This window comes from Biomphalaria glabrata, chromosome 12 (assembly GCF_947242115.1).
Source record: "Biomphalaria glabrata chromosome 12, xgBioGlab47.1, whole genome shotgun sequence".
Taxonomy (NCBI): domain Eukaryota; kingdom Metazoa; phylum Mollusca; class Gastropoda; family Planorbidae; genus Biomphalaria; species Biomphalaria glabrata.
Genome location: NC_074722.1, coordinates 34,419,145 through 34,444,621, shown reverse-complemented (window position 1 = coordinate 34,444,621; position 25,477 = coordinate 34,419,145). Strand labels below are relative to the sequence as shown.

Genomic DNA, 25,477 nt, shown 5'->3' with positions numbered 1-25,477 from the left:
ATTTCTTTTACCGATGGTTCATATCCCAAGGAGCTTGAATTAGAAGCGAGGCCAGTGGCAGAGCACACCCGGAAAACTCACTCATATTTCTTCATCAGCAGTGCAGGTGTCCATAAAAACGGTCCTTCGAAAAACGGTTTGTGGATAATGACATGTTTTGGGGGGCTTTCTTCCATTTCTACTTTTTTACTTTCTACATTTTGCTTCCCTATTGGTCTAACCGTCTCCTCTAACGACCGTTTCCCCCAGAGCGCTGCGGTGAGACTGAGAAGCTTTGCCCGGGTGTGCCACTGTAAGTCTAGAACTAGTTATTTAGAATCAGAAGATAAGATCACCTTTAAGTTGGCTTCACCTTTTTCCTTACTTCAACAAAAATGATTTGTGTCTAGAATATCTATATCAGTGGCGCACTGTTCATGGTATGACTCCTAGCACCCTTCCCACCTACGCTGATCTTAATGTCAAACCTCAGAGTAAAGGTACCTCAGGAATGATTCTGACAAAGTGGTCATTGATTCTTTTAGTGTTACTAAAGCGTTTATATATAAAACATATTTTTTGTATTATTTTTGTAGCTTCTAATAATAAAACTAGTGATGTTTTCGCCGCGGGCGGAGTCATTAGGAAACGTCCTGAGACGCCCATGGAAAGTGAAGAGGAACCAGCATCGAAGCGAATCAAGCTGTCCACTAACAGTGCCAACACTTTCAGGGCCTGCGCTGTAAGGAACGTAAGTCAAGTATGTTTTCAAGTAACTCGAAAATTATTCGACAGTAGTAGAGATGATAGTCAAATAAACGGTGACACCCGTTCATATGTTGTTGTTTGTTTGTTTTTAAACACTTAGATTTTCAATTTGATTTAGCGTTGTTTTGTTGTTTTTTTTTAAAAAGAAGTGCACAAAATTATGGTTTGTTTCATATCCGGTGAAGGCTAGGATTTTTTATTTCGGGATCTTTGGGCGTCCTTGAGTCCACCCAGCTCTAATGAGTATCTGACGTTAGTTGGGAAAAAGTAAAGGCGGTCGGTTATTATGCTGGCCACATGACACCGTCGTTAACGGCAGGCCACAGAAACAGATGACCTTTACATCATCTGCCCTATAGACCACAAAGTCTGAAAGGGGAACTTTGACAATCTCTAATTAATTTAGAACTTTGCTTTTTTTTCTCTACCACCAGAATTAGATGCGACCTTGACCTGGTTTAGAAAACCTTACATAACCTTATATGTTTATTTTAAATATTTAGAGATTTTAAAACGATTATATTATGGCCAAAACCTACCACAGCATGACGAGGTCGGCAGCGGGCAAATTTTTAACCTGATTTAAGTCTGGACGATGGTTTTGTGTTGTTTTTTATTTGGACTTGAAAAAAAACTTTTTTTTATATAGGGCCCTTCTTGGACCCTTCGTAATTTGTAAGTTAGGATATTTTTTGATAATGCTAAATATTACTTTCGGCCCCTACATTATATCTTATATTGTCACAGGTAAATCCGGCCCTGCATAATGTGATAGAATAAGAGGCTATGCTGCAAGTTGATAGCTTTTAGAGTTGTTTATATATCCTGACAAATGTATGTCGACATGTGTATGGTGATGAAGGAACTGAATAAAAGAATTGTTTTAATGCGTGTCTTCTTGCCGCTCTGGCATTTATCTTTCCTTTCAAGTGCACTTTGTAAACAAAAATGATGTTAGTTTTTTTTAGAGGTATCTCTTATGTCTGTGATGCACAAACTATGGTCCGCGGGCCATATTCGGCACGCAAAGCGAAGTCATCCAGCCTCTGCACACTTCAGTCCAGAAAACGCAAAAGGTTAAGCTTCACTGACAAAGGTCAGACACGCTAACAGAACCGTAGTCCTGTGCTACGGGCAGATTATTCAATCATTTATTGGCCTCCTTCAGTGTAGAACTTTGGTTCATCTCAAACACTTTTTCATATGGCTGTGGAGCCCTATTTTGGAGAGACACTCCCGTCCACATATATTGCAGGTCTAGGTGGCGTTCGCATTGGTTGGTAAGAGGAGCTGGCCATTTTCCGTATGTCACGCTTTTCTTCAAGCGCTGTTGACCATGTTTTCTCGCTGTCCATAGCTTTCTTGGGCAGGCACAGGCGCACCCAACACAACGGGCATAATGCTTGGCAGGAATGGCGTGGTGGCTGAGTCGTCAAAAGGCTAGGCTTCCGAACCAAGAGGCCTCTGGTTCGAAACCCATTGAAGACTTACGAGTCGGGGTAAAAGTAAAGGCGGTTGGTCGTTGTGCTGTCAACATGACACCATTGTTAATTAACATATGACCTTTACATCTTCTGTCCTATAGATTGCAAGGTCGGAAAAAGGAAATTTTCTGGTCATGTGGTATGTTCTTTGGGGGGGGGGGGGGGGGAATTTTCATTTGATTATTTGTTTAAAAAACTAAGCTTGATTTAATTCCTTTTTTTTTTCCGTGGACCTCTAGGTTAAACGTAATACGAGAGGCAACTGGAGGCAACTGCCCTATGTTGTGTTAAAGAAGATTTACTCTCTGCTGCCCAACAAGGATCGCTTCAACATGTCCTTGACCTGCCGAGCTTGGGGTGACCCCCTGACGACTCCCTCCATCTGGAGGAGTCTTAAGTTCAAGTTGGACAGAATAGAAGACGGGAGGACGGAGCAGTTTGTGAAGAAGGTGTTGCCATATTCTGTCAGGTACCTCAGCATTGACTGCGCAGGTGAGTCTTTTAAGATCAAGCAACTATTCTTGTGTTAGGCGTTTCCACGCTGTGTCTTATGCAGACACCTTAAACGGAGGCAACTCTCAAATAAGGAAATAAAAACACAGGCGAAAGGCCAACAATACAAGTTAGTCAACGCTGGTAGCGAATGTCAAATAAGAAGTTAAATAATAACGCAGGAAACCTTTGAATGGCGTCAAGCTAAATCTATGTTCATAAAAAGCTTCCTCTCTCTAAAGCCGTCAAAGGTAGTCGCTATTCTTCCTAAAATCCAAGTCTAGTTTTTAACTAGTCACGTCTTTTTCTCCAAGTCAAAACTTTCCCTTTCTATGAAACAAATAACGAAATTGTAATCGTGCCATAACACTAAATAATTGGTTAGAACTGCTAAGTTGGTTTCATTCCATTGGATCTTTTTACTCTCAGGAAATGACGTCATTGGTTCGATAAACGTTTCCATGAAAACTTTGACAGAGGCAAACAGAAATCTGTTTTTCTTGATCTTCTCGATCTACACGGGTTCAGAGGCTGGAGGGAGGGTTGCACTAATGGTCAAACATGAACAGTTTACTAATGGTCAAACATGGACAGTTTACAAATGGTCAAACATGAACAGTTTACTAATGGTCAAACATGAACAGTTTACTAATGGTCAAACATGGAAAGTTTACTAATGTTCAAACATGGACAGTTTACTAATGGTCAAACATGGACAGTTTACTAATGGTCAAACATGAACAGTTTACTAATGGTCAAACATGAACAGTTTACTAATGGTCAAACATGAACAGTTTACTAATGGTCAAACATGAACAGTTTACTAATGGTCAAACATGAACAGTTTACTAATGGTCAAACATGAACAGTTTACTAATGGTCAAACATGAACAGTTTACTAATGGTCAAACATGAACAGTTTACTAATGGTCAAACATGAACAGTTTACTAATGGTCAAACATGAACAGTTTACTAATGGTCAAACATGAACAGTTTACTAATGGTCAAACATGAACAGTTTACTAATGGTCAAACATGAACAGTTTACTAATGGTCAAACATGAACAGTTTACTAATGGTCAAACATGAACAGTTTACTAATGGTCAAACATGAACAGTTTACTAATGGTCAAACATGAACAGTTTACTCATGGTCAAACATGAACAGTTTACTAATGGTCAAACATGGACAGTTTACTAATGGTCAAACATGGACAGTTTACTAATTTTCAAACATGGACAGTTTACTAATGGTCAAACATGAACAGTTTACTAATGGTCAAACATAAACAGTTTACTAATGGTCAAACATGGACAGTTTACTAATGGTCAAACATGAACAGTTAACTAATGGTCAAACATGGACAGTTTACTAATGGTCAAACATGAACAGTTAACTAATGGTCAAACATGAACAGTTTACTAATGGTCAAACATGGACAGTTTACTAATGGTCAAACATGAACAGTTAACTAATGGTCAAACATGGACAGTTTACTAATGGTCAAACATGAGCAGTTAACTAATGGTCAAACATGGACAGTTTACTAATGGTCAAACATGAGCAGTTATCTAATAGTCAAACATGGACAGTTTACTAATGGTCAAACATGAACAGTTAACTAATGGTCAAACATGGACAGTTTACTAATGGTCAAACATGAACAGTTAACTAATGGTCAAACATGGACAGTTTAATAATGGTCAAACATGAACAGTTAACTAATGGTCAAACATGAACAGTTAACTAATGGTCAAACATGAACAGTTTACTAATGGTCAAACATGAACAGTTAACTAATGGTCAAACATGAACAGTTTACTAATGGTCAAAATGGACAGTCTACTAAGAAAGACGTGCATCTCCCCCCCCCCCTTTTTTTTACTATTAAAACCGTTTGAAATTTTCATACCTGGCGGTAAAACTATAAATAGCTAGCATTTTGGTGTTTCCGGTTTCATAAGTAGATCCAAAATGGAAGTGGAGAGGGGAGGGGGAGAGAACTAAATAAGCTGTCTGTCTGTCTGTCTGTCACTCTCTCTCTCTTTTTTTTTTCTAGAACCTTGCGAGACTAATGTTAGTTCTTTAACAAAACGAAGTTTCGTATGTATTAAACTAAATTAATTGCTTAGTTTCTGTGTGGAAAACTGAAAATAAAAAATCTTTTGGATAAATAATTAACAGCTGCAGTTTAGATTATGAAATTGCTTACTAAGGTGCTCGCTAAAAAAAAGATTTCTGGTAGATTCGCCATCTGAGCGCGAAAATTCGAGAGAAAAAAAAAAGCTTACTATTCCACCTTAAATTAAATTTTCTGACTATCCTCGAATTGGCGGTATAGCACTATTTTTTTTTAATCTTTATTTAATGAATAAAAATGTTTAATAGCATATACCATATACGATATACTACATCTGTTTTCTGGCAGAAGCTAAAGATGCCGTTATCAGAGAGAGAGACTCCTTGGCGTATTTGCAGGCGCTATTACGCTACTTTGTAGAGCAGAAGACAGACAAGCTCGTGTCTCTACGGCTGGCCAACCTGAGTCGAATTGTGGTTCGGTTGGCCAAGTTCAGCAAACATAAAGATCTGATGTTCACGCTGCGCCGCTTCCTAGAGATACAAACACGGTTGAATGTCCTGAATTTGTCATGCGCTGGTTTTACCCTGGAGCAAGGTTAGATGTTACTATTTATAAAACTCATTAAAATTATAACTCTCTCTCTCTCTCTCTCTCTGTGTTTAAACGTTTAAGAAGTAAATGAAAGTTAACAAACATGTTTAGATCCTGCGATCAATTGGTCGACGGTTAACAAAGACTAACTCTGTGGCATTTTTACGTCTCGAGTGGAGTTCAATTCCCCCTTGCAACATCTTGTGTGACTAAACAGGCCAATCATTAATACACAGCTGCGGTCACAGGTTGGGCATCTGTAATCACCTGGCGCCGTTGCCATTTCACCCTTCTTTCTACTACTGTTGTGTATGGCTTCTGCAATCCGGGACCCTTCCTTTATGCTAGCTCTCCATGTGGATCTATTCAGTGCCACTTTTTCACACCTGTTAGTATCGATTTTGAAGCGTTTTACTTTTTCACATCAAATGTCAGATACACACTAGAGTTGGATGGACCCAGGGACATTCTAAAAATGACGAAATTCGAAATCCCTGTCTTCATAGGGCCTTAAATCCAAGACTCGGTTCGGAAGCTATGGGCGTTACTGCTCAGATTTAGACGAGACTGGCTTTAATTATTATTTATAAAGAACAGAGCATCATGGCGTCGCGCTGTGAAAACTGGCGCACAGGTTGCTGAGGAAAAAAGAACAATGCTGGCAGAAGTAAAACGCCAGAGAAGAAAAGCAAGGCAAACGACACTAGCTATTGCTGGAATAACCTGCCCAGAGTGCGGACGAACATTCCGGGCTCACATAGGTCTCACCAGCCACATGAGGAGGCATAAAACCCCAGTGCAAAGCCCTCAGCCCCCTGGTCATCATCGAACCACGATGGACGAACTATACTATATATAAAGACCTACTAACTTGTATGCTTATCTAAGCTACTAACGCCTAAGCGGAAGGCGTTGTGCCTAGGTAGGTACCACTTTCAGGACGTTGTTGTCTGTTGTCTATGTGGGTTAGATGACGTATCATCTTTTTCTAAGTATAGCCTGGGCGTCATGTGACCAGCACGCAACACCATCTTTACTTCTCTACTGTAGTGAGGTGTCTATATGAATTGTGTGGACTTCAAAAATCCCGAAGTTCCGATTTGTACGCGATTTGTACTCGAGACCCTCGGTTCGGAAGCCACTCGGCCAACTTACTTTATGCCGTGCAACCGCCTAATCATACAACGGAACATCTGCGGAGGGGGGAGGGGGGTGAACATCAAATAGAGGAGTTTTCCCTGACGCCTTATAGGAAGCGTGGGAAGACAACTCAACTTAAACTAAACCTGCAATTAGATTTCTAGTCTACATCTAATTCTCACCCTTGCCTCCGAGTACTGACAGAACAAATTTCTATATGTTTTCAACCAGCAACGAATTGTTTGTTTTTTTTTACATCTCTAAGGTACTGCCATGCTGACCAAGGTGGGCCGCTCTTGCGGATCCAAAATAGAAAAGTTGATTATTGATGGCTTGTTCGCACAAGAAGAAAATAAAGATCGTGCGGCAGTCGTGTTACTGGAGCCATTCAGATTATTTACGGAAGTGACGTGTGAGTGGAACTTATCTTATAAATTATAGACATTACGTCATAGGCGTATCTCTGAATTAAGCTCTTCGTACTGTCTAATTGGAGACTGTAAAATCATTTTTTGTAATAGCTATTTTCCAAGGGTTAATAGTGACGTATACCAGTTTTACCCGGTCCGAGATGCTGGTCAAGATGGCTTGATAGCATTTAAACTACATAACACGGAAAGAGTGTGTACAATGCAATGGTTCTGAGATGGGGTATACATTCATACAGTGATTAAAAGATACATAAGTGTGTTCGTTTTTTAGTAAATACAATTTGGTTATGATGCCTGTGTGTAGTCGCTGAATGAACTCTTTATGTTGTGTCTGTTGTATTGATGTGAATGTTTCTGTTATGTTGCCTTTATATGAGAAACGAGTCCTTGTAATCACAACAAATTAGTCTTAGTCTTATATACTGTAACACTCCTAATGTACTGTTTCCCTTGACAGCATTGACGCTGAGCTATGAATACCTCTGTGACGATGTCCTGGATGCATTCGTCAGCTATGGTCAGCTGGAGCAGCTACGTATTTACGTGGAAGATGTCAGTCGTCTGGATCGGCTTACAAGCGAGTCCTGGCAAGTACTTCGAGATGAGTGCCCCAATTTGGAGGTCCATTTCGTCTTGCGTGTAGGTAACATGCTCGTTTAGATAAAACAGTTTAAATAACTTTTTTTTTAGCTGCAGCATTACAAGACAGCTATTTTTTTTAGCTCCAACATTACAAGAGAGCTAATTTTTTAAACTCCAGTATTACAAGAAAATCGATTCTTTTTAGCTCCAACATTATAAAAGAGTAACTTCTTTTTTGCTCCACATTACTAGAGAGCTAATTTTAATAGCTCCAACATTATAAGAGAGGAGCTACTTCTATTTACCACCAACATTACAAGAGAGCTAATTCTTTTTAGCTCGACCATTACAAGATAACTACTTATTTTTAGCTCCAACATTAGAAGAGAGCTACTTTCTTTTAACTCCACCATTACAACACTGCTCATTCTCTTTAGCTCCAATGTTGCACTGACATGTATATTTAGCTTGATTAATGGATGTGTGAAACCTGTGTATTTCTATTTGACGTGTGTAGCTTTAAAGTACCAATATTACATGTGAGGGATTAGCTCTAATATTACATGTGAAGGATTAGCTGCAATATTACATATGAAGGATTAGCTCCAATATTACATGTAAAGGATTAACTCTAATATAATATGTAAAGGATTAGCTCCATTATTACTTTTGTAGGATTAACTTTAATATTACATGTGAAGGATTAGCTCCAATATTACATGTGAGGGATTAACTCCATTTTACTTGTGAAGGATTAGGTTAAATATTACATGTGAGGTATTAACTCCAATATTACATGTGAAGGATTAGGTTAAATATTACATGTGAGGAATTAACTCCAATATTACATTTGAAGGATTAGCTCCAATATTAAGGGTAAATTGTTTTAAGCTCCAGTATCAAACGTGTCTTACTTGTTTATATAGTTTCATAATCACATATGTGTTAGTTGTTTTTTTTAGCTCCATTATAACATGAGTGTAAGCTGTTTATTTAGCTTCAATATAACATGTGTGTAAGCTGTTTATTTAGCTTCAATATAACATGTGTGTAAGCTGTTTATTTAGCTTCAATATAACATGTGTGTAAGCTGTTTATTTAGCTTCAATATAACATGTGTGTAAGCTGTTTATTTAGCTTCAATATAACATGTGTGTAAGCTGTTTATTTAGCTTCAATATAACATGTGTGTAAGCTGTTTATTTAGCTTCAATATAACATGTGTGTAAGCTGTTTATTTAGCTTCAATATAACATGTGTGTAAGCTGTTTATTTAGCTTCAATATAACATGTGTGTAAGCTGTTTATTTAGCTTCAATATGACATGTGTGTAACATGTTTTAACTCCAATTTGACATGTATTTTTCTATTTTTTTCAGCTCCAATATTACATTATGTCATTTGTTCGTTAAACTCCAATTTTTCATTTGTGTTTGTTGTTGTTTAAACTCCCAATATTTCCTGTGCGCTATTTGTTTCTTTAACTCCATAAACACAAGTGTTTTTGTTGTTTTTTTTTTTGCCTAACCAAGACCAATCAATATATATATATGACCTGAACACTGACCAACGATGTGGTAACCTGTGAGCAGTGTAGAACATTAGCTCGTTGCTACCTCACAGGCCCTGATGTTATACCCGTGAAGCGGCAACGAGCTATTGGCCTAAACTGCTCGCATGTTTCGACGCTGCTGGTCAGTGTTGAGGCCTTCTCTAATGATTGCTGGATAAGTGTTCCGCTAGTTAAACGGAGAGTGTTGGTTGTTTAGTTAAAATATTAATGAAGTTATTTGGGTGTAAATAGGCCTATATAATTATGTAATGAATTTGTTGTCACTATAACACTATTTTATGTCTATCCTCATGTCTTTATTTTTTTGGTTTTTTAGTTAAAATATTATTGGAGTTATTTAGGTGTATATAGGTCTACATAAATATGTCATGAATTTGATGTCACTGTAAGATACTTTTGCCTCTATCCTCACGTCTTTCTTTTTTTTTTTTTTGGTTGTTTGGTTAAAATATTAATGGAGTTATTTAGGTGTATATAGGCCTACATAAATATGTCATGAATTTGATGTCACTGTAAGATCTCTCTATTCTAACTTTTTTTATTCAGAACGTCTTTCACCACCTGAAATTCAAGAGAATCATGCTGCATGGCATCCCGCTGGTTTCACTAGACTGGGAATTCAAGAAGGACCTCTCTGACAGTGACTGGGATGATCAAGACGTGTGTTTATGTATGAAGTATACAGCCATACACTTCCATGTAAGCTTTTTTTTTCTATTCTTACATGCTGACCACTCTGCTAGTGAGGTGCTTATAAAAATAGAAGATTCTATAGTTATCTAATATTTGTTACAAACTTAATTTAAAGCAGTGACCTGTAAAGGGGACTAATTCAGCTTATACCACCACTTCAGTCAAGTACAATTTCTTTCCCTTTTTGGAAATACCAAACAAAATAATTAATTAACAATAGTTAATAAACTAATCGGTTAATGTTTTAAATTGATACTTGTGTTGTCTTGTGGAAGTGACTTATTAGGAGAAACTGATGAATGATTATACTGTCAAGATATAGAACATTTTGTGGTTTTATTTAAATAATATTAAAGTAATTTTAAAATGCGATCGCTTGGGTGTATAGCTCATAACACTATGGGCACGGTGGCTGAGTGTTTAAGCGCTTGAGTTCCGAATCTGGAGTCCTGGGTTCGAATCTCGATGACGTCTGGGAAAATCGACAATTCTTAACGAGCGCCTGAGTCCACACAACTCTAAGGGGTAAAGAAAGTAAAGACGGTTGGTCGCTGTGCTGGCCACATAACACCCTGCTAGTTGACCGTTAGCCAAAGAAACAGAAGACCTTAACATCGTATGCCTATAGACCGGAAGGGTTAAAAGGGGAACTTTTTATTTTTATTTTGTAGGTTTGCTCCCCCAATACTATCAATTTTTTACTAAGCTTATTAACAACTCGAATCGTGGTGAAGACTGGGTTTTTTATTTCGGGATCCTTGGGCGCATCTGAGTCTACCCAGCTCTGGTTGTTGTGCTGGCCACATGACACCTTCGTTAACATTAGGCCACAGAATCAGATGACCATTACATCATCTGCACTATAGACCACAAGGTCTGAAAGGGGAAACTTTACTAAACTACTATATCAACTTACTTTGTCTTTATATATATATATATATATAAAAAGTGTGTACATGTCATTCCTCCCACACCCATTCTCGGATCAAGCTGAAACTTTGCACAATTATGTATTGACACAGATTAGACGTGAATCCATTAAAAAAAAAGAAAGAAGTAACCACAACACTGTCTCTCACGTAATCTTCCACCAAGCTGATACCGGTACTTTAAATCATTATTCATTGTACCTAACAAAACATGAATCAATTAACAAAGCTGCTTAATTAGTCCATTAATTGTTGATAATTAGTTATTTTGTTAGAGATAGAGTAAGAAAAATAACTTGTATATTTTTGTTTATTGGTAGATGTAGTTTTAATGGCGGAGTTCTTCCCCTTTAGAAAAGCTTCGCCTTTTTTTTTTCCTTTTCTCTTTTTAATGACTAGTATAAAAGCATATTTAGTTTGCTTTAATATTTCAACATAAAGTAGAAACTGATATATAGGTTTTAAATGTATAGGCTACTCCCCTTTGACATTTTTATTACGCGATGTTCTAAGTTAATCATGAAGAGGGTGCAAGATTATCATTGCCCTTTATTCAATATCTCCATTTGCGGTTAAACCAGCGACCCCTTTTTACAAATCCCCCCACTCTGCTGCGACCCCCACCCACACAGCAGTAGAAGAATAGACAATAACAATCCATTTATCGATTGTCTTTGGCGACCCCTAGCAAATCGTCAATCGAACCAAAAAGGGGTCGCGACCTACAGGTTGAGAACCCCTGGGTTAAACGGTTATGGCTTTTGGCTTCGCTCCTTGACGGAATCAAACTCTGGACTAGAATCAGCAATTGAAAAGTTGTACCACACTCAGAAGTTAAAGGATGATGAGTCTTAAGAAGTAATGCCCAAACTAAGGCCCGTGTTCTAAATCCGGCCAGAAAAGCTATTCGACCCCTCTAAACTCCTCCCACGTAGCTAAACTTAGGACTGGGCGGCTTTTTGCAATGACAGGAGTATCGAAAATTTAAATATGCCCTGCCCAGGAATATGTTCAGTATCAAACTAAGTTAACAACAATCGTATTTGTATAGAGACAAGTTATGTTAACAATATAGTGATACTCCAGTAAGAACTGCTAATTAAAGATGAAAGATAAGAAATAATAATTTTGATGATGTAACATTGCCCTCGATAAGTCTAGGGGCGAGGTAGCAACAAATAATATAAGATTTAGTGTTTTTTTTTCAAACAAGATTATTACTATTTAAAGGTATTCTAGATCTTATAGGTAATTTTTTTTTCGTCATTAGAGCACAATACGTCACATCAATCTAACTGTGGAGTTTTGCTTCTTTGAGCTCAGATTGGTGTTTTTGGAGATTGTCAAGAGGTCAGTCGATAATGTTTTTCCGCCAAATTGAATAATAAGAGGAATTGGTTGCCTTGCGAAGGTAAAACATGTGGGCATTAGCTATGGTCGGAAAGATGTTGCCCACACAGCAGTTCTCCCCTTTTCGCGCAGCTGATGTGTACGAACGAACGTCAAGACGATACAGTTTCTGATCAGCAGCGTAACAGGCTCTAGCAGGTTGAATCACTTGTGCTGCAGGCACTACCAGGTTGAATCACTTGAGCTGCAGGCTCTACCAGGTTGAATCACTTGTGCTGCAGGCACTACCAGGTTGAATCACTTGAGCTGCAGGCACTACCAGGTTGAATCACTTGTGCTGCAGGCACTACCAGGTTGAATCACTTGTGCTGCAAGCTACCTAAGCGTCGACGGCTGTTATTTTTCTTCATGATTGACTCATGAAGCCTTTCCCTTTTTTTGGGTAGGCAGCAGAGGTTTCAATTCAGAGACTAACATCCTCTCCTACCCAAAGCTTACTGGTTTAGGCCCCAGTTTCACGCCTTTGTCATATCTGTTCCGCCGGACCCTGCACGTGAAGGCCAGAATATAGACTGGTTTTTAAAGTGTATTTGAGACGCGTGCCATTGGTAGCTAGTGCGGGTGTTTATTTTAATCACTACTTTCGAAATTGACGGAGGCGGTGTGGCTCGGGTTCGAAACCTGGTGAAGTCTGGGATTTTTCATTTCGAAAAATTTAGTGCGCCTCTGATTCTACACAGTTTACATGGGTAACTGATTTAAGTTGGGGAAAAGTATAGACGGTTGGTAGTTGTACTGGCCATACTACACCCTCGTTATCAGTACCCTCGTTATGAGTCGTTATCAGTACCCTCGTTATCAGCAGCCTCGTTATCAGTACCCTCGTTATCAGCAGCCTCGTTATCAGTACCCTCGTTATCAGTACCCTCTTTATCAGTACCCTCGTTATCAGTACCCTCGTTATCAGTAGCCTCGTTATCAGTAGCCTCGTTATCAGTAGTTATCATATTATCAATTAACCTGTAATTTGCAACTAGGCTTGCGTAGTCATGTGAAACACTGCACTCATTCTTAATCATCCGAATCGAAGACATTTTCTGTATTATTATCATTAAACCTGTAATTGTAAATTAATTAATATTTTTCATAGTAATGCTGACATTGTTATTCTGTTGTTTTACTAATTCATAATCGCTTCTACCTGCTACAACCATGGACACATTTTTTTTTTGTTTCGTTCGAAGGTGTTTGAAAATTGAGACAGTGTCCCTCAATGTACCGTACGATCTTTGTTTTAAGAGGATTTTGGCCTGCGGTACACTCTGGGCCTGCATTGAACAGCCCAGGACTCGGCTCCGGGAATTGAACTACAATGGGGTCAATATCCACCTGGTTGGATCAAAGATGCACATGTCAATCAAACGGTTGATAGAAATCACTACTGTGAGTAATCTGAGTGCACAATTATTTGTTTTTATTTTGGGAAATGGCTTCTTTGAGCACAATCATCATCTCCGGGTCACTGAATGGTCTGTGGGGTACCGTCCTCCCCATGTTATGGAGTTACTCGGCCTAGGATAGGGTGTTGAAGTCCCATGATATGGTGTTGTCCTCCACAAGATATAGTGTTTTCCTCTCTAAGATATGGTGTTTTCTTCTCTAAGATATAGTGTTTTCTTCTCTAAGATATGGCGTTGTTCTCCCCCAAGATATGGCGTTGTTCTCCCCCAAGATATGGCGTTGTTCTCCCCCAAGATATGGTGTTGTCCTCCCACAAGATATGGTGTTCTCCTCCATAAGATATGGTGTTGTCCTCTCTAGGAAATGGTGTTGTCTCCTAAAGATATGGCGTTGTCCTCCCTAAGATATGGTGTTGTCCTCCATAAGATATGGTGTTGTCCTCCCTAAGATATGGTGTTGTCCTCCCTAAGATATGGTGTTGTCCTCCCTAAGATATGGTGTTGTCCTGCCAAAGATATGGCATTGCCCTGGCAAAGATATGGCATTGTCATCCCTAAGATACGGCATTGTCATCCCTAAGATATGGCATTGTCATCCCTAAAATATGGCATTGTCATCCCTAAGATATGGCATTATCCTCCCTAAGATATAGTGTTGTCCTCCCTAAGATATGACATTGTTCTACCTAAGATATAGTGTTGTCCTCCCTAAGATATGACATTGTCCTCCCTAAGATATGGCATTGTCTTCCCTAAGATATGGCGTTGTCCTCCCTAAAATATGGCATTGTCATCCCTAAGATATGGCATTGTCCTCCCTAAGATATAGTGTTGTCCTCCCTAAGATATGGCATTGTCATCCCTAAGATATGACATTGTCCTCCCTAAGATATGGTGTTGTCCTCCCTAAGATATGGCATTGTCATCCCTAAGATATGGTGTTGTCCTCCCTAAGATACGGCATTGTCCTGCCAAAGATATGGCATTGTCCTGCCAAAGATATGGCGTTGTCCTCCCTAAGATATGGCATTGTCCTGCCTAAGATATGGCATTGTCCTGGCAAAGATATGGCGTTGTCCTCCCTAAGATATGGCATTGTCTTCCCTAAGATATGGCATTGTCTTCCCTAAGATATGGCATTGTTCTACCTAAGATATGGTGTTGTCTTCACTAAGATAAGGCATTGTCTTCCCTAAGATATGGTGTTGTCTTCCCTAAGATATGGCATTGTCTTCCCTAAAATATGGCATTGTCTTCCCTAAGATATGGTGTTGTCTTCACTAAGATATGGCATTGTCTTCCCTAAGATATGGCATTGTCTTCCCTAAGATATGGTGTTGTCTTCCCTAAGATATGGTGTTGTCTTCCCTAAGATATGGTGTTGTCTTCCCTAAGATATGGTGTTGTCTTCCCTAAGATATGGTGTTGTCTTCCCTAAGATATGGCATCTTCCCTAAGATATGGTGTTGTCTTCCCTAAGATATGGTGTTGTCTTCCCTAAGATATGGCATTGTCTTCCCTAAGATATGGTGTTGTCTTCCCTAAGATATGGTGTTGTCTTCCCTAAGATATGGTGTTGTCTTCCCTAAGATATGGTGTTGTCCTCCCTAAAATATGGCATTGTCATCCCTAAGATATGGCATTGTTCTACCTAAGATATGGTGTTATCTTCACTAAGATATGGCATTGTCTTCCCTAAGATATGGTGTTGTCTTCCCTAAGATATGGTGTTGTCTTCCCTAAGATATGGCATTGTCTTCCCTAAAATATGGCATTGTCTTCCCTAAGATATGGTGTTGTCTTCACTAAGATATGGCATTGTCTTCCCTAAGATATGGCATTGTCTTCCCTAAGATATGGTGTTGTCTTCCCTAAGATATGGTGTTGTCTTCCCTAAGATATGGTGTTGTCTTCCCTAAGATATGGCATCTTCCCTAAGATATGGTGTTGTCTTCCCTAAGATATGGTGTTGTCTTCCCTAAGATATGGCATTGTCTTCCCTAAGATATGGTGTTGTCTTCCCTAAGATATGGTGTTGTCTTCCCTAAGATATGGTGTTGTCTTCCCTAAGATATGGTGTTGTCCTCCCTAAAATATGGCATTGTCATCCCTAAGATATGGCATTGTCCTCCCTAAGATATGACATTGTCCTCCCTAAGATATGGCGTTGTCCTCCCTAAGATATGGCATTGTCGTCCCTAAGATATGGCATTGTCATCCGTAAGATATGGCATTGTCATCCCTAAGATATGGTGTTTTCCACCCTAAGATATGGTATTGTCCTCCCCAATATATGGTGCTGTTCTCCCTAATATATGGTGTTGTCTACCCTAAGATACGGTGTTGTCTACCATAAGATATGGCGTTGTCCTGCCTAAGATATGGTGTTGTCTACCCTAAGATATGGTGTTGTCTACCCTAAGATATGGTATTGTCCTCTCTAAGATATGGTGTTTTCTACCCTAAGATATGGTATTGTCCTCTCTAAGATATGGTGTTTTCTACCCTAAGATATGGTGCTGTTCTCTCTAATATACGATGTTGTCCACCACATACTATGGAGTTGCTATCTGGCTCTAAAACTCACAACACAAATTAGATATCTCGTTCATAGATATCTAGGAGTGCCACTTTCTGCAGGGGGCGGGGGCTCAGGGACATAACAGAATAAAAACCTGACAGAATGAAGACTTGACAGAATGAAGACTTGACAGAATAAAGACCTGACAGAATGAAGACTTGACAGAAAGAAGACTTGACAGAATGAAGACTTGACAGAATAAAGACCTGACAGAATGAAGACTTGACAGAATAAAAACCTGACAGAATGAAGACTTGACAGAATGAAGACTTGACAGAATGAAGACTTGACAGAATGAAGACTTGACAGAATAAAGACATGACAGAATGAAGACATGACAGAATGAAGACTTGACAGAATGAAGACTTGACAGAATGAAGACATGACAGTATGAAGACTTGACAGAATGAAGACTTGACAGAATAAAAACCTGACAGAATGAAGACCTGACAGAATGAAGACCTGACAGAATGAAGACTTGACAGAATAAAGACCTGACAGAATGAAGACTTGACAGAATGAAGACCTGACAGAATGAAGACTTGACAGAATAAAGACCTGACAGAATGAAGACTTGACAGAATGAAGACCTGACAGAATGAAGACTTGACAGAATAAAGACCTGACAGAATGAAGACTTGACAGAAAGAAGACTTGACAGAATGAAGACTTGACAGAATAAAGACCTGACAGAATGAAGACTTGACAGAATAAAAACCTGACAGAATGAAGACTTGACAGAATGAAGACTTGACAGAATGAAGACTTGACAGAATGAAGACTTGACAGAATAAAGACATGACAGAATGAAGACATGACAGAATGAAGACTTGACAGAATGAAGACTTGACAGAATGAAGACATGACAGTATGAAGACTTGACAGAATGAAGACTTGACAGAATAAAAACCTGACAGAATGAAGACCTGACAGAATAAAGACCTGACAGAATGAAGACTTGACAGAATAAAAACCTGACAGAATGAAGACTTGACAGAATAAAAACCTGACAGAATGAAGACTTGACAGAATAAAGACCTGACAGAATGAAGACTTGACAGAATAAAGACCTGACAGAGTAAAGATCTGACAATAAAAGATCTGACAGAATAAAGACCTGACAGAGTAAAGATCTGACAGAATAAAGATCTGACAGAATAAAGATCTGACAGAATAAAGACATGACAGAGTAAAGACATGACAGAATAAAGACCTGACAGAATAAAGCAATGACAGAATAAAGACCTGACAGAATAAAGCAATGACAGAATATAGACCTGGCAGAATAAAGACCTGACAGAGTAAAGACATGACAGAATAAAGACCTGACAGAATAAAGCAATGACAGAATATAGACCTGACAGAATAAAGACCTGACAGAGTAAAGACATGACAGAATAAAGACATGACAGAATAAAGACCGATACGCTTTATTAGAAAATATATTGGAAATACATTTTAGTCCCATAATTTTCTGTACTTATATATTGACGTCAATATACATTTGTCTCTCTTAGGTTGAAAAAAGTCCTTTCCACAACTTAAAAGGAATGATTAGCTTAGGCATACGTCTGCCTCGTTTTAGAAGATGAGGAATAGAGCCTGTTATTTCAACGCCACTTTGTGGCTGCCTGATTGCCATAAGTAATAGAGCCTGTTATTTTAACGCCACTTTGTGGCTGGCTGATTGCCATGAGTAATAGAGACTGTTATTTCAACGCTACTTTGTGGCTGCCTGATTGCCATATTTTGTTATTATCTCATTTAGCTATTTATATATGTATTGTTATGTTGAGAGTGATAGATGGAATGAATATTTTATATCACTTTTTATTTTACTCATATGAATACCCACGCCTAATAGTTCTAAACTCACCTTTATAATAAAAAATATTCTTTAATGACATTACACCTTGTCCTTGTTGTTTTTTTATATATTTTATTTATACTGTTACACTCTAGTGCAAAAATAAACCAAAGGGAACTAACACATTTTTATCCAGATACTTAGCATTACATTTCCTTTAAATCTTCATTACATTTAAACACAAATACCAAAGTTTTATCTAAAGATCTCAGTATTGGAAGCTATTGTCAACAAATTCTTTAGTCTCTACCCCTTCAGCAGTAAATACTATTTATAGTTATCCGGATAATTGCTATATAATCAATCTCCGACAGACTTTTCTTCTTCTTCTTGAAACTGTCAGGTAGAGTTGAGCGTTCGACTCTTGGAACTCTAGGCCAGCAAAAGTGAGCAAGAGCTCCCTTTCACCGGCCTGTTCTGTCTGGCGGGTGGGTCAGACTCGCGGCAAAAAAAAAGCCCATGCCAGTACAACAGACACGAGAATCTCTTGTATCGAGCATGTGTAATAACAAGGAGTACCCTTACTGGTCAAATTATGTTTCAAACTTTGCAACTTGGTTATGGCGACCTAAGTAAGCAGATTCTAACAAGCCTGAGCATCCTGCCATTATATTTCCATTGACTCACCCACATTTCCACTTTTTCAGCATTTGTCAACAACATTTTGTTTTAGGATATGATTCTGGAAATGTTTCGTCCTAATTACTCTGTCCTGTATTGCTCTAACAAAGCCTTCTGTTTCAATGTAAAGATGACCTGCTATGAGCCATGTTAAGGAAGCAGCCTTGACAATGTTGCCCCCATCTAATTAGGCCGATGTTCCGTGGAGTGTTTTCTTCTTCCCGTTGGCGAATCTCGTGCCCGACCTCGTCCAAACCGACATTAACACCATTATCATTGTATTATTATTATTTATATATTGCTTTACTAAGTTGTAGGAAGAAGGGTTTTATTTTCTATAACTTGTTTGTAAATGTTTGTTTGTCAAATGTTTTACATGTTTCGGATGTTCCTTCAGAGTTGAAGATAGTTTACTTCCTAGTCCAAACCTCCCGCAGGACGACGGGGGATGGGAGCGGGCAGGGTTTGAACCCTCGACCGTCGATAAATCTGAACGACAGTCCAGCGCACAAAGTCTGTATAACATATTTATGCCAATGGATTGTAACGAATTTTTTCTAATGTAACTAGAGTCATTTTGGGGTGTCGTTCAATATCAAAAAAAAAAAAAATCCTACGCGAGATAACAAAAAGGCATTAAAAAATACTCTGCTTTCATAGTTAATCTTATAATATACTAATTTTCAAACAATATTGTATTATATGTACATCTCTGTAATACATGCAATGAAATGGAAATAAACTCTACTAAGTTAAATTATCCTGCGTATATTGCACGCTGATCTGCTACAAAGAAATGTCTGTAATTCAAATACTTTAAAAGAAAACACTACACTTATCTTAGAGGAAAAAAATCCATATTTATAGCTATCGATAATGTAAAATTTATTTCCTTTTTTGATATCAAACAAACTAATTAGTTGCCAATAATTAATTGACTAGTTGATTATTTTTTCCAATTGCTATATGTTTTGTTAGGTACAATAAATAGTTTTGTAAAGTTTCAGCTTGATCAGGGAATAGGTGTGGACAGACATAGTGGATATAATCTTTAAAAAATACAACAGATTTATTCAATAGAAGTTTACATTGATAAGTAAAGTTGTTACAGAGACATTGGGACGTCAAACTAAACAATGTGTTCAACTCCAATTGTGCTTTTACCAATACAAACACCTTCATCTTTATCTATCTGATTTCCAGAATGGTTGTGTGGGTGACCAAACCAATAGCCTAGTCCTGATATAGGTTGCCCCCATATAAAGATTGGAGAACCACTGCTTCCTACGCATGTTGCATTGTCATAGCTGTAACGACACCAGACTTGATTGGGTCTCACTTCTTTCAGGATCTTCCTTTTCGGTGCCGATGCAAAGTCACGTGTTTTTCCGACGCTCATTCGTTTGGCCCATTGATGTGGATGTCCGAAAATGACCACCAAATTGACATCTCTATACATTTGTTCTTGAGATTTCTTGTACAGCTCAGCCATAAGCTTTTGATATTTTTTCACAAGATTTTCTAGCTTCTCGATTAATTCAGGATCATCAACTACACATTCAAAGGCACACCAGTCATTTTCAAATTCTAGATCTTTGTCTGTCTCTATAAGTCTGTCGCCGATCAATTGGTTTGTGAAGTCTATGTGATCCATTGGATCTCCTTCGCTAGAAGTGCTGCTTTTGTCAGCGTCACCTTCTTGAGAACATTTGCTGCTTTTGTCAGCATCATCTTCTTGAGAACATTTGCTGCTTTTGTCAGAGTCACCTTCTTGAAAACATTTGCTGCTTTTGTCAGAGTCACCTTCTTGAGAACATTTGCTGCTTTTGTCAGCATCATCTTCTTGAGAACATTTGCTGCTTTTGTCAGCATCATCTTCTTGAGAACATTTGCTGCTTTTGTCAGAGTCACCTTCTTGAGAACATTTGCTGCTTTTGTCAGAGTCACCTTCTTGAGAACATTTGCTGCTTTTGTCAGCATCATCTTCTTGAGAACATTTGCTGCTTTTGTCAGAGTCACCTTCTTGAGAACATTTGCTGCTTTTGTCAGAGTCACCTTCTTGAGAACATTTGCTGCTTTTGTCAGCATCATCTTCTTGAGAACATTTGCTGCTTTTGTCAGCATCATCTTCTTGAGAACATTTGCTGCTTTTGTCAGAGTCATCTTCTTGAGAAAATTTGCTGCTTTTGTCAGCATCATCTTCTTGAGAACATTTGCTGCTTTTGTCAGCATCATCTTCTTGAGAACATTTGCTGCTTTTGTCAGCATCATCTTCTTGAGAACATTTGCTGTTTTTGTCAGAGTCACCTTCTTGAGAACATTTGCTGCTTTTGTCAGCATCATCTTCTTGAGAACATTTGCCGCTTTTGTCAGCATCATCTTCTTGAGAACATTTGCTGCTTTTGTCAGCATCATCTTCTTGAGAACATTTGCTGCTTTTGTCAGCATCATCTTCTTGAGAACATTTGCTGCTTTTGTCAGCATCATCTTCTAGAGAACTTTTGCTGCCATTGTCAGGGTCATCTTCTTCTGAACTTTTGTTGGATTTTTCGGCGTCACCTTCTTGGGAATTTTCGCTGCGGTTGTCAGAGTCATGATGCTGTGTATCATTGGCACTATCGTCGTCTTCATTTCCGTCTCGATGATTGTGATCTAGTACAAAACAAGTTGTCATCTTATTCCAAATATCATTAACAGCCTCAAATTTTTCTTTGGTTCCCTCCCTGTAGTCATTAAAAGTGTGATAGGCAGACGTAATGGTCACAATAGCATACGGACTATTTGTTGGCACCCTTTCTGTAGGACAATGCCTTTGACGTTCAATTTTGGCGATAAAACCTGTTCCGGCGTATTCCCACAAATTTTTAACGGCTGCTTTCTTTTTCAGCAGAATTATTCCCGTCAGATCAGACATGCAATTCAAAAATGTATGAAGTTTCTGGCGATCATCTTCAGTAATTTCTTTTGGTAATTTTGGAAAGTATTTCTTTTGAATGAAATCACCATAGGTAAAGTAGTCGCTATGAAGAGTAGGACAAGTAACCATCTTTACAAACTCTGCAAAAAGAATTGAAACTGACTGAATATGCTTGTCAAATTACAAGTAGGTCTATAATTTTATATATGTGACTTTGTTAATAAAAAAAAATGCTAACATATTATGTACTAAAAACCTATAAATGACTTACTTTGACTTATCAAAAAAAAAACATTTAAAATAATTTTAAAATAAACAAAAATACCTCCTTTATGCAGCTTATTGAGCGATCGTTTTTTTGCATAAAAATTAATGAATGCTAGAAAACAAACGTGCTTATACCCCGCCCATTCCAATGATAAGCATTGAGATCTAGACTTATAAGTAACTGCGCAAAAAATTATTTATAAATTAAACTCTTGAATCGTTAAAGCCTTACATCTGGAAATTCCTGAACGCGATAATCCTTCTCAAGAACGCGATAGTCCTTTCAAAACTGATCTAGACCTAAATTTAATCTCTAGCCAAATTTACATTTATTTATTTTTTTACTTTGAAAAATTATAACGGTCAAACTAGAGTTTTTTCCAAGTGTGGCCAGCAATGTAGTAATTAATTATTTTCTCAGCGATATTCATACAAGTGATCCTTCTTCCCTATTTCCATTAGTGAATGGAATGGGTTGCCTGAATCAGCCAGGAAAACCAACGACTTGGCAGAGTTTAAGTCATGGATTAACACGCATGACTAGATTGACACATGAAATGCGTAAGACGTAATTATCTTCTTTTTTTTTCGTAATATATAAGATAAACATCGACTGTTAAATTTCTAGGAAAATCGTTAGAGCCATTTTTGAGATCAGCGACCTCCCACCCTCCATGAAAGAGTGAATAGATGTATTGTATAAAGCGGAGTGAATAGTTTCTTTGCTGACTGTTTGGTACATGCAATACATTTATCTTTCAATACAAAGGTACCACAATCTACGTGTACATCTAAAAAAAAACATGTATTCATTCACAACTTGACCCCAACATATGTCAGGTGCCCATAAGAGTTGGGTCTAGGGGGAAAAGGCCTTAAAAATATGAAAGTACAAAATCCCGGTGACCGCCTCGTCTCGGGTGCCAAGGACATCAGCTGCTTGTCTCGTCAACTAGGACGTCTCAAATAACTAGACAGCTTGATAAACTCTCAGTGCGCTAACAATCAAGATTTCTGTCGCGATTCATGGGATAGTAAAAATCTGATTTTTAAAGCCTTTTATATTTCTGAGACCTTAGCCTGAAATGTGTGGGTTAGACAGAATAAAAACATTTACATTGACTTGATACAAGTAAAAATAAATATTTAAATATTCACTTTAAGTGGGACAAAGCATCACATTGAATACAGTGATTAAAAAAAATATGCAAATAAGACTTTACCTACATGAAGTCAGAGAAAAAAATCTTCTTATATAATATAGACGCTACTTCAAAGCAGCACATATCCTTATCCCACGCGTCATGCCTTCAGTCATGCAATGACCTAAATTCTGCTAAGTCACTAGTTTTCCAGGCTGGCTCAGGCAACCTATTCCATGCTCTAATAGCCCTAGGGAAGAAGTACTTAATAGTGTAGTCCTAATACATTTGTGTAACTACTGCACACTATTGCAACACATTTATAAAGCACAAAAAGAAAGACGGAATGTGTTCCGCTATTTAGTTACCGCTACATAGGCCTACATTCTAGACCACATCGATCAACTTAAGAAAACTAAACCTAACAATAAAACCCTCGAACACACGTCCTCGTTAACGATTGATTTTAACTTCAATGTGATTTTTTTTCCCGCACAGCATTTTGATCTCGTGAGAAATTTTCAATTTTCGGATGTAAAGAAATCAAGCTTAAACTTGTCTAGCACAGAGCAGATGGGGCTCGTTTCAAATGTCAACTCTTTTCTGTTTGGGTATTACAAGTCTATTTAATACGTTTATAGATATTATTCATTTCCCACTGGGACTGTTTCACCCAGTCTCACCACATAGTGAAGTAATAAAAAAGGAATACTTAAACGTAAAGGTTCCGGAGGCTGTTGACAACAACACTAAGGGAAGAAAGGGAAAAGAAATAATTAAAGACAAAGGTCTAAATACCGGAAGAAGCTTGTAAGATCACTTACTAAACGGTCCCAACGACAAGAATAGCACAGAAGAGTTCCCTGGTTTCTAGTTTGTGTTTCATAATTTAGTAAGTCATGTTTCTCAACTCCCCTTTGTGCTTCAAAGTCCATCAGCTCAGCACAACGATTTATGTATTGATATATATATAGATTTATATATAGATTTATGTATAAATTTATATATAGATTTATATATATAGAATGCCGCGCCACTAAAAAAAATTGTTTAGCTACTGGAAGTATAAGCATCTCTTAAACTTTATGTTCTGTGATATGTTCCATATTTTGTGAATTGGAATATCCTAGTCGGTAGCTCTTGTTTCGTATTAAGTCAATAGAATTTCTTTGTTTCTGTCCTTGGTTTCTAAGCCTTAATATTCCCAGGTTTAGAAACACGTCATAGCACTGAAAGACATGCAGGACACTACAGGACAAGTAGGACAGTACATGCAGGACACTACAGGAAAAGTAGGACACTACATGCAGCACACTACAGGACAAGTAGGACACTACATGCAGCACACTACAGGACAATTAGGACACTACATGCAGGACACTATAGGACAAGTAGGACACTATATGCAGCACACTACAGGACTATTAGGACACTACATGCAGGACACTACAGGACAAGTAGGACAGTACATGCAGGACACTACAGGAAAAGTAGGACACTACATGCAGCACACTACAGGACAAGTAGGACACTACATGCAGCACACTACAGGACAATTAGGACACTACATGCAGGACACTATAGGACAAGTAGGACACTATATGCAGCACACTACAGGACTATTAGGACACTACATGCAGGACACTACAGGACAAGTAGGACACTACATGCAGGACACTACAGGACAAGTAGGACACCACATGCAGGACACTACAGGACAAGTAGGACACTACATGCAGGACACTACAGGACTATTAGGACACTACATGCAGGACACTACAGGACAAGTAGGACACTACATGCAGGACACTACATGACAAGTAGGACACTACATGCAGGACACTACAGGACAAGTAGGACACTACATGCAGGACACTACGGGACAAGTACGACAATACATGCAGAACACTACAGGACAAGTAGGACAATACATGCAGGACACTACAGGACAAGTAGGACAATACATGCAGGACACTACAGGACAAGTAGGACAATACATGCAGGATACTCATGACACTACAGGACGTACAAGACACTAGGACATGAAGGACATTTCAGCACAAGCATGACACTACAGCACTTGCAAGACATTAACCGGACATACAAACAGGACACGACACGAAGGACATTATATGACACTGCAGGTTACTACAGAACATGCAGGACACTACAGAACATGCAGGACACTACAGGACATGCAGGACACTACAGGACATGCAGGACACTACAGGACATGAAGGACACTATATGACAGGTAGGACACTATATGAAGCTGCATGAAAACTGAAAACCAATGCAATGTGTAATAACATTAGGCAGTATTTATATAATATATATAAAATCAGACAGATATGAAATAAAAAATGTAACCTACTCCAGTAAGTTAGCCGAACTGAATAAAAGCACAACAGTCACTGAAATGTAACACACTCAAGTCAGCTTTCTAAAATACTTCCTGGCAAAGTCGTTGTTCGCGCGAGACTTGGCGGGCAGTGACAATGTCATTACAACTACTAGATTTAACT

General features: G+C 38.3%; 2 protein-coding genes across 7 annotated transcripts; one reads left to right on the top strand and one right to left on the bottom strand.

Moving 5' to 3' along the window:
* Positions 1–583: 583 nt before the first annotated feature.
* On the top strand, positions 584–18,041 carry LOC106068406 (uncharacterized). 2 transcript variants are annotated; one of them, XM_056007231.1, is made up of 9 exons: positions 584–730; positions 2,471–2,723; positions 5,154–5,402; positions 6,805–6,951; positions 7,428–7,609; positions 9,672–9,824; positions 12,018–12,097; positions 13,342–13,540; positions 17,656–18,041. In XM_056007231.1, exons 1-9 carry the CDS (start codon positions 644–646, stop codon positions 17,728–17,730), a joined length of 1,425 nt encoding a protein of 474 aa, XP_055863206.1. In that variant the 5' UTR covers positions 584–643; the 3' UTR covers positions 17,731–18,041. The 2 variants fall into 2 exon arrangements, with proteins under 2 accessions (XP_055863206.1, XP_055863205.1); XM_056007230.1 differs by having other exon boundaries at positions 584–739.
* A 1,635-nt stretch (positions 18,042–19,676) lies between these two features.
* Positions 19,677–25,476, bottom strand: LOC106068392 (cysteine-rich, acidic integral membrane protein-like). Of its 5 annotated transcripts, none has more exons than XM_013227736.2 (2): positions 25,327–25,476; positions 19,677–21,683 (listed from the first exon to the last, which is right to left on the bottom strand). In XM_013227736.2, the coding sequence occupies exon 2, from the start codon at positions 21,670–21,672 to the stop codon at positions 19,756–19,758; it is 1,917 nt and encodes a 638-aa protein (XP_013083190.2). In that variant the 5' UTR covers positions 21,673–21,683; positions 25,327–25,476; the 3' UTR covers positions 19,677–19,755. The 5 variants fall into 5 exon arrangements, with proteins under 5 accessions (XP_013083190.2, XP_055862599.1, XP_055862598.1 ...); XM_056006624.1 differs by lacking the exon at positions 25,327–25,476 and adding an exon at positions 23,777–23,895; XM_056006623.1 differs by lacking the exon at positions 25,327–25,476 and adding an exon at positions 23,321–23,412.
* Between the last annotated feature and the right edge of the window lies 1 nt (position 25,477).

Bases quoted from the DNA above. Each gene is read 5' to 3' on its own strand.
- LOC106068406 (XM_056007230.1), top strand. From the start codon at position 644: ATGGAAAGTGAAGAGGAACCAGCATCGAAGCGAATCAAGCTGTCCACT. The intron at 5,403-6,804 runs GTTAGATGTTAC...TACATCTCTAAG, and splicing joins TGGTTTTACCCTGGAGCAAG to GTACTGCCATGCTGACCAAG. The intron at 7,610-9,671 runs GTAGGTAACATG...TTTTTTATTCAG, and splicing joins AGGTCCATTTCGTCTTGCGT to AACGTCTTTCACCACCTGAA.
- LOC106068392 (XM_013227736.2), bottom strand. From the start codon at position 21,672: ATGGTTACTTGTCCTACTCTTCATAGCGACTACTTTACCTATGGTGAT.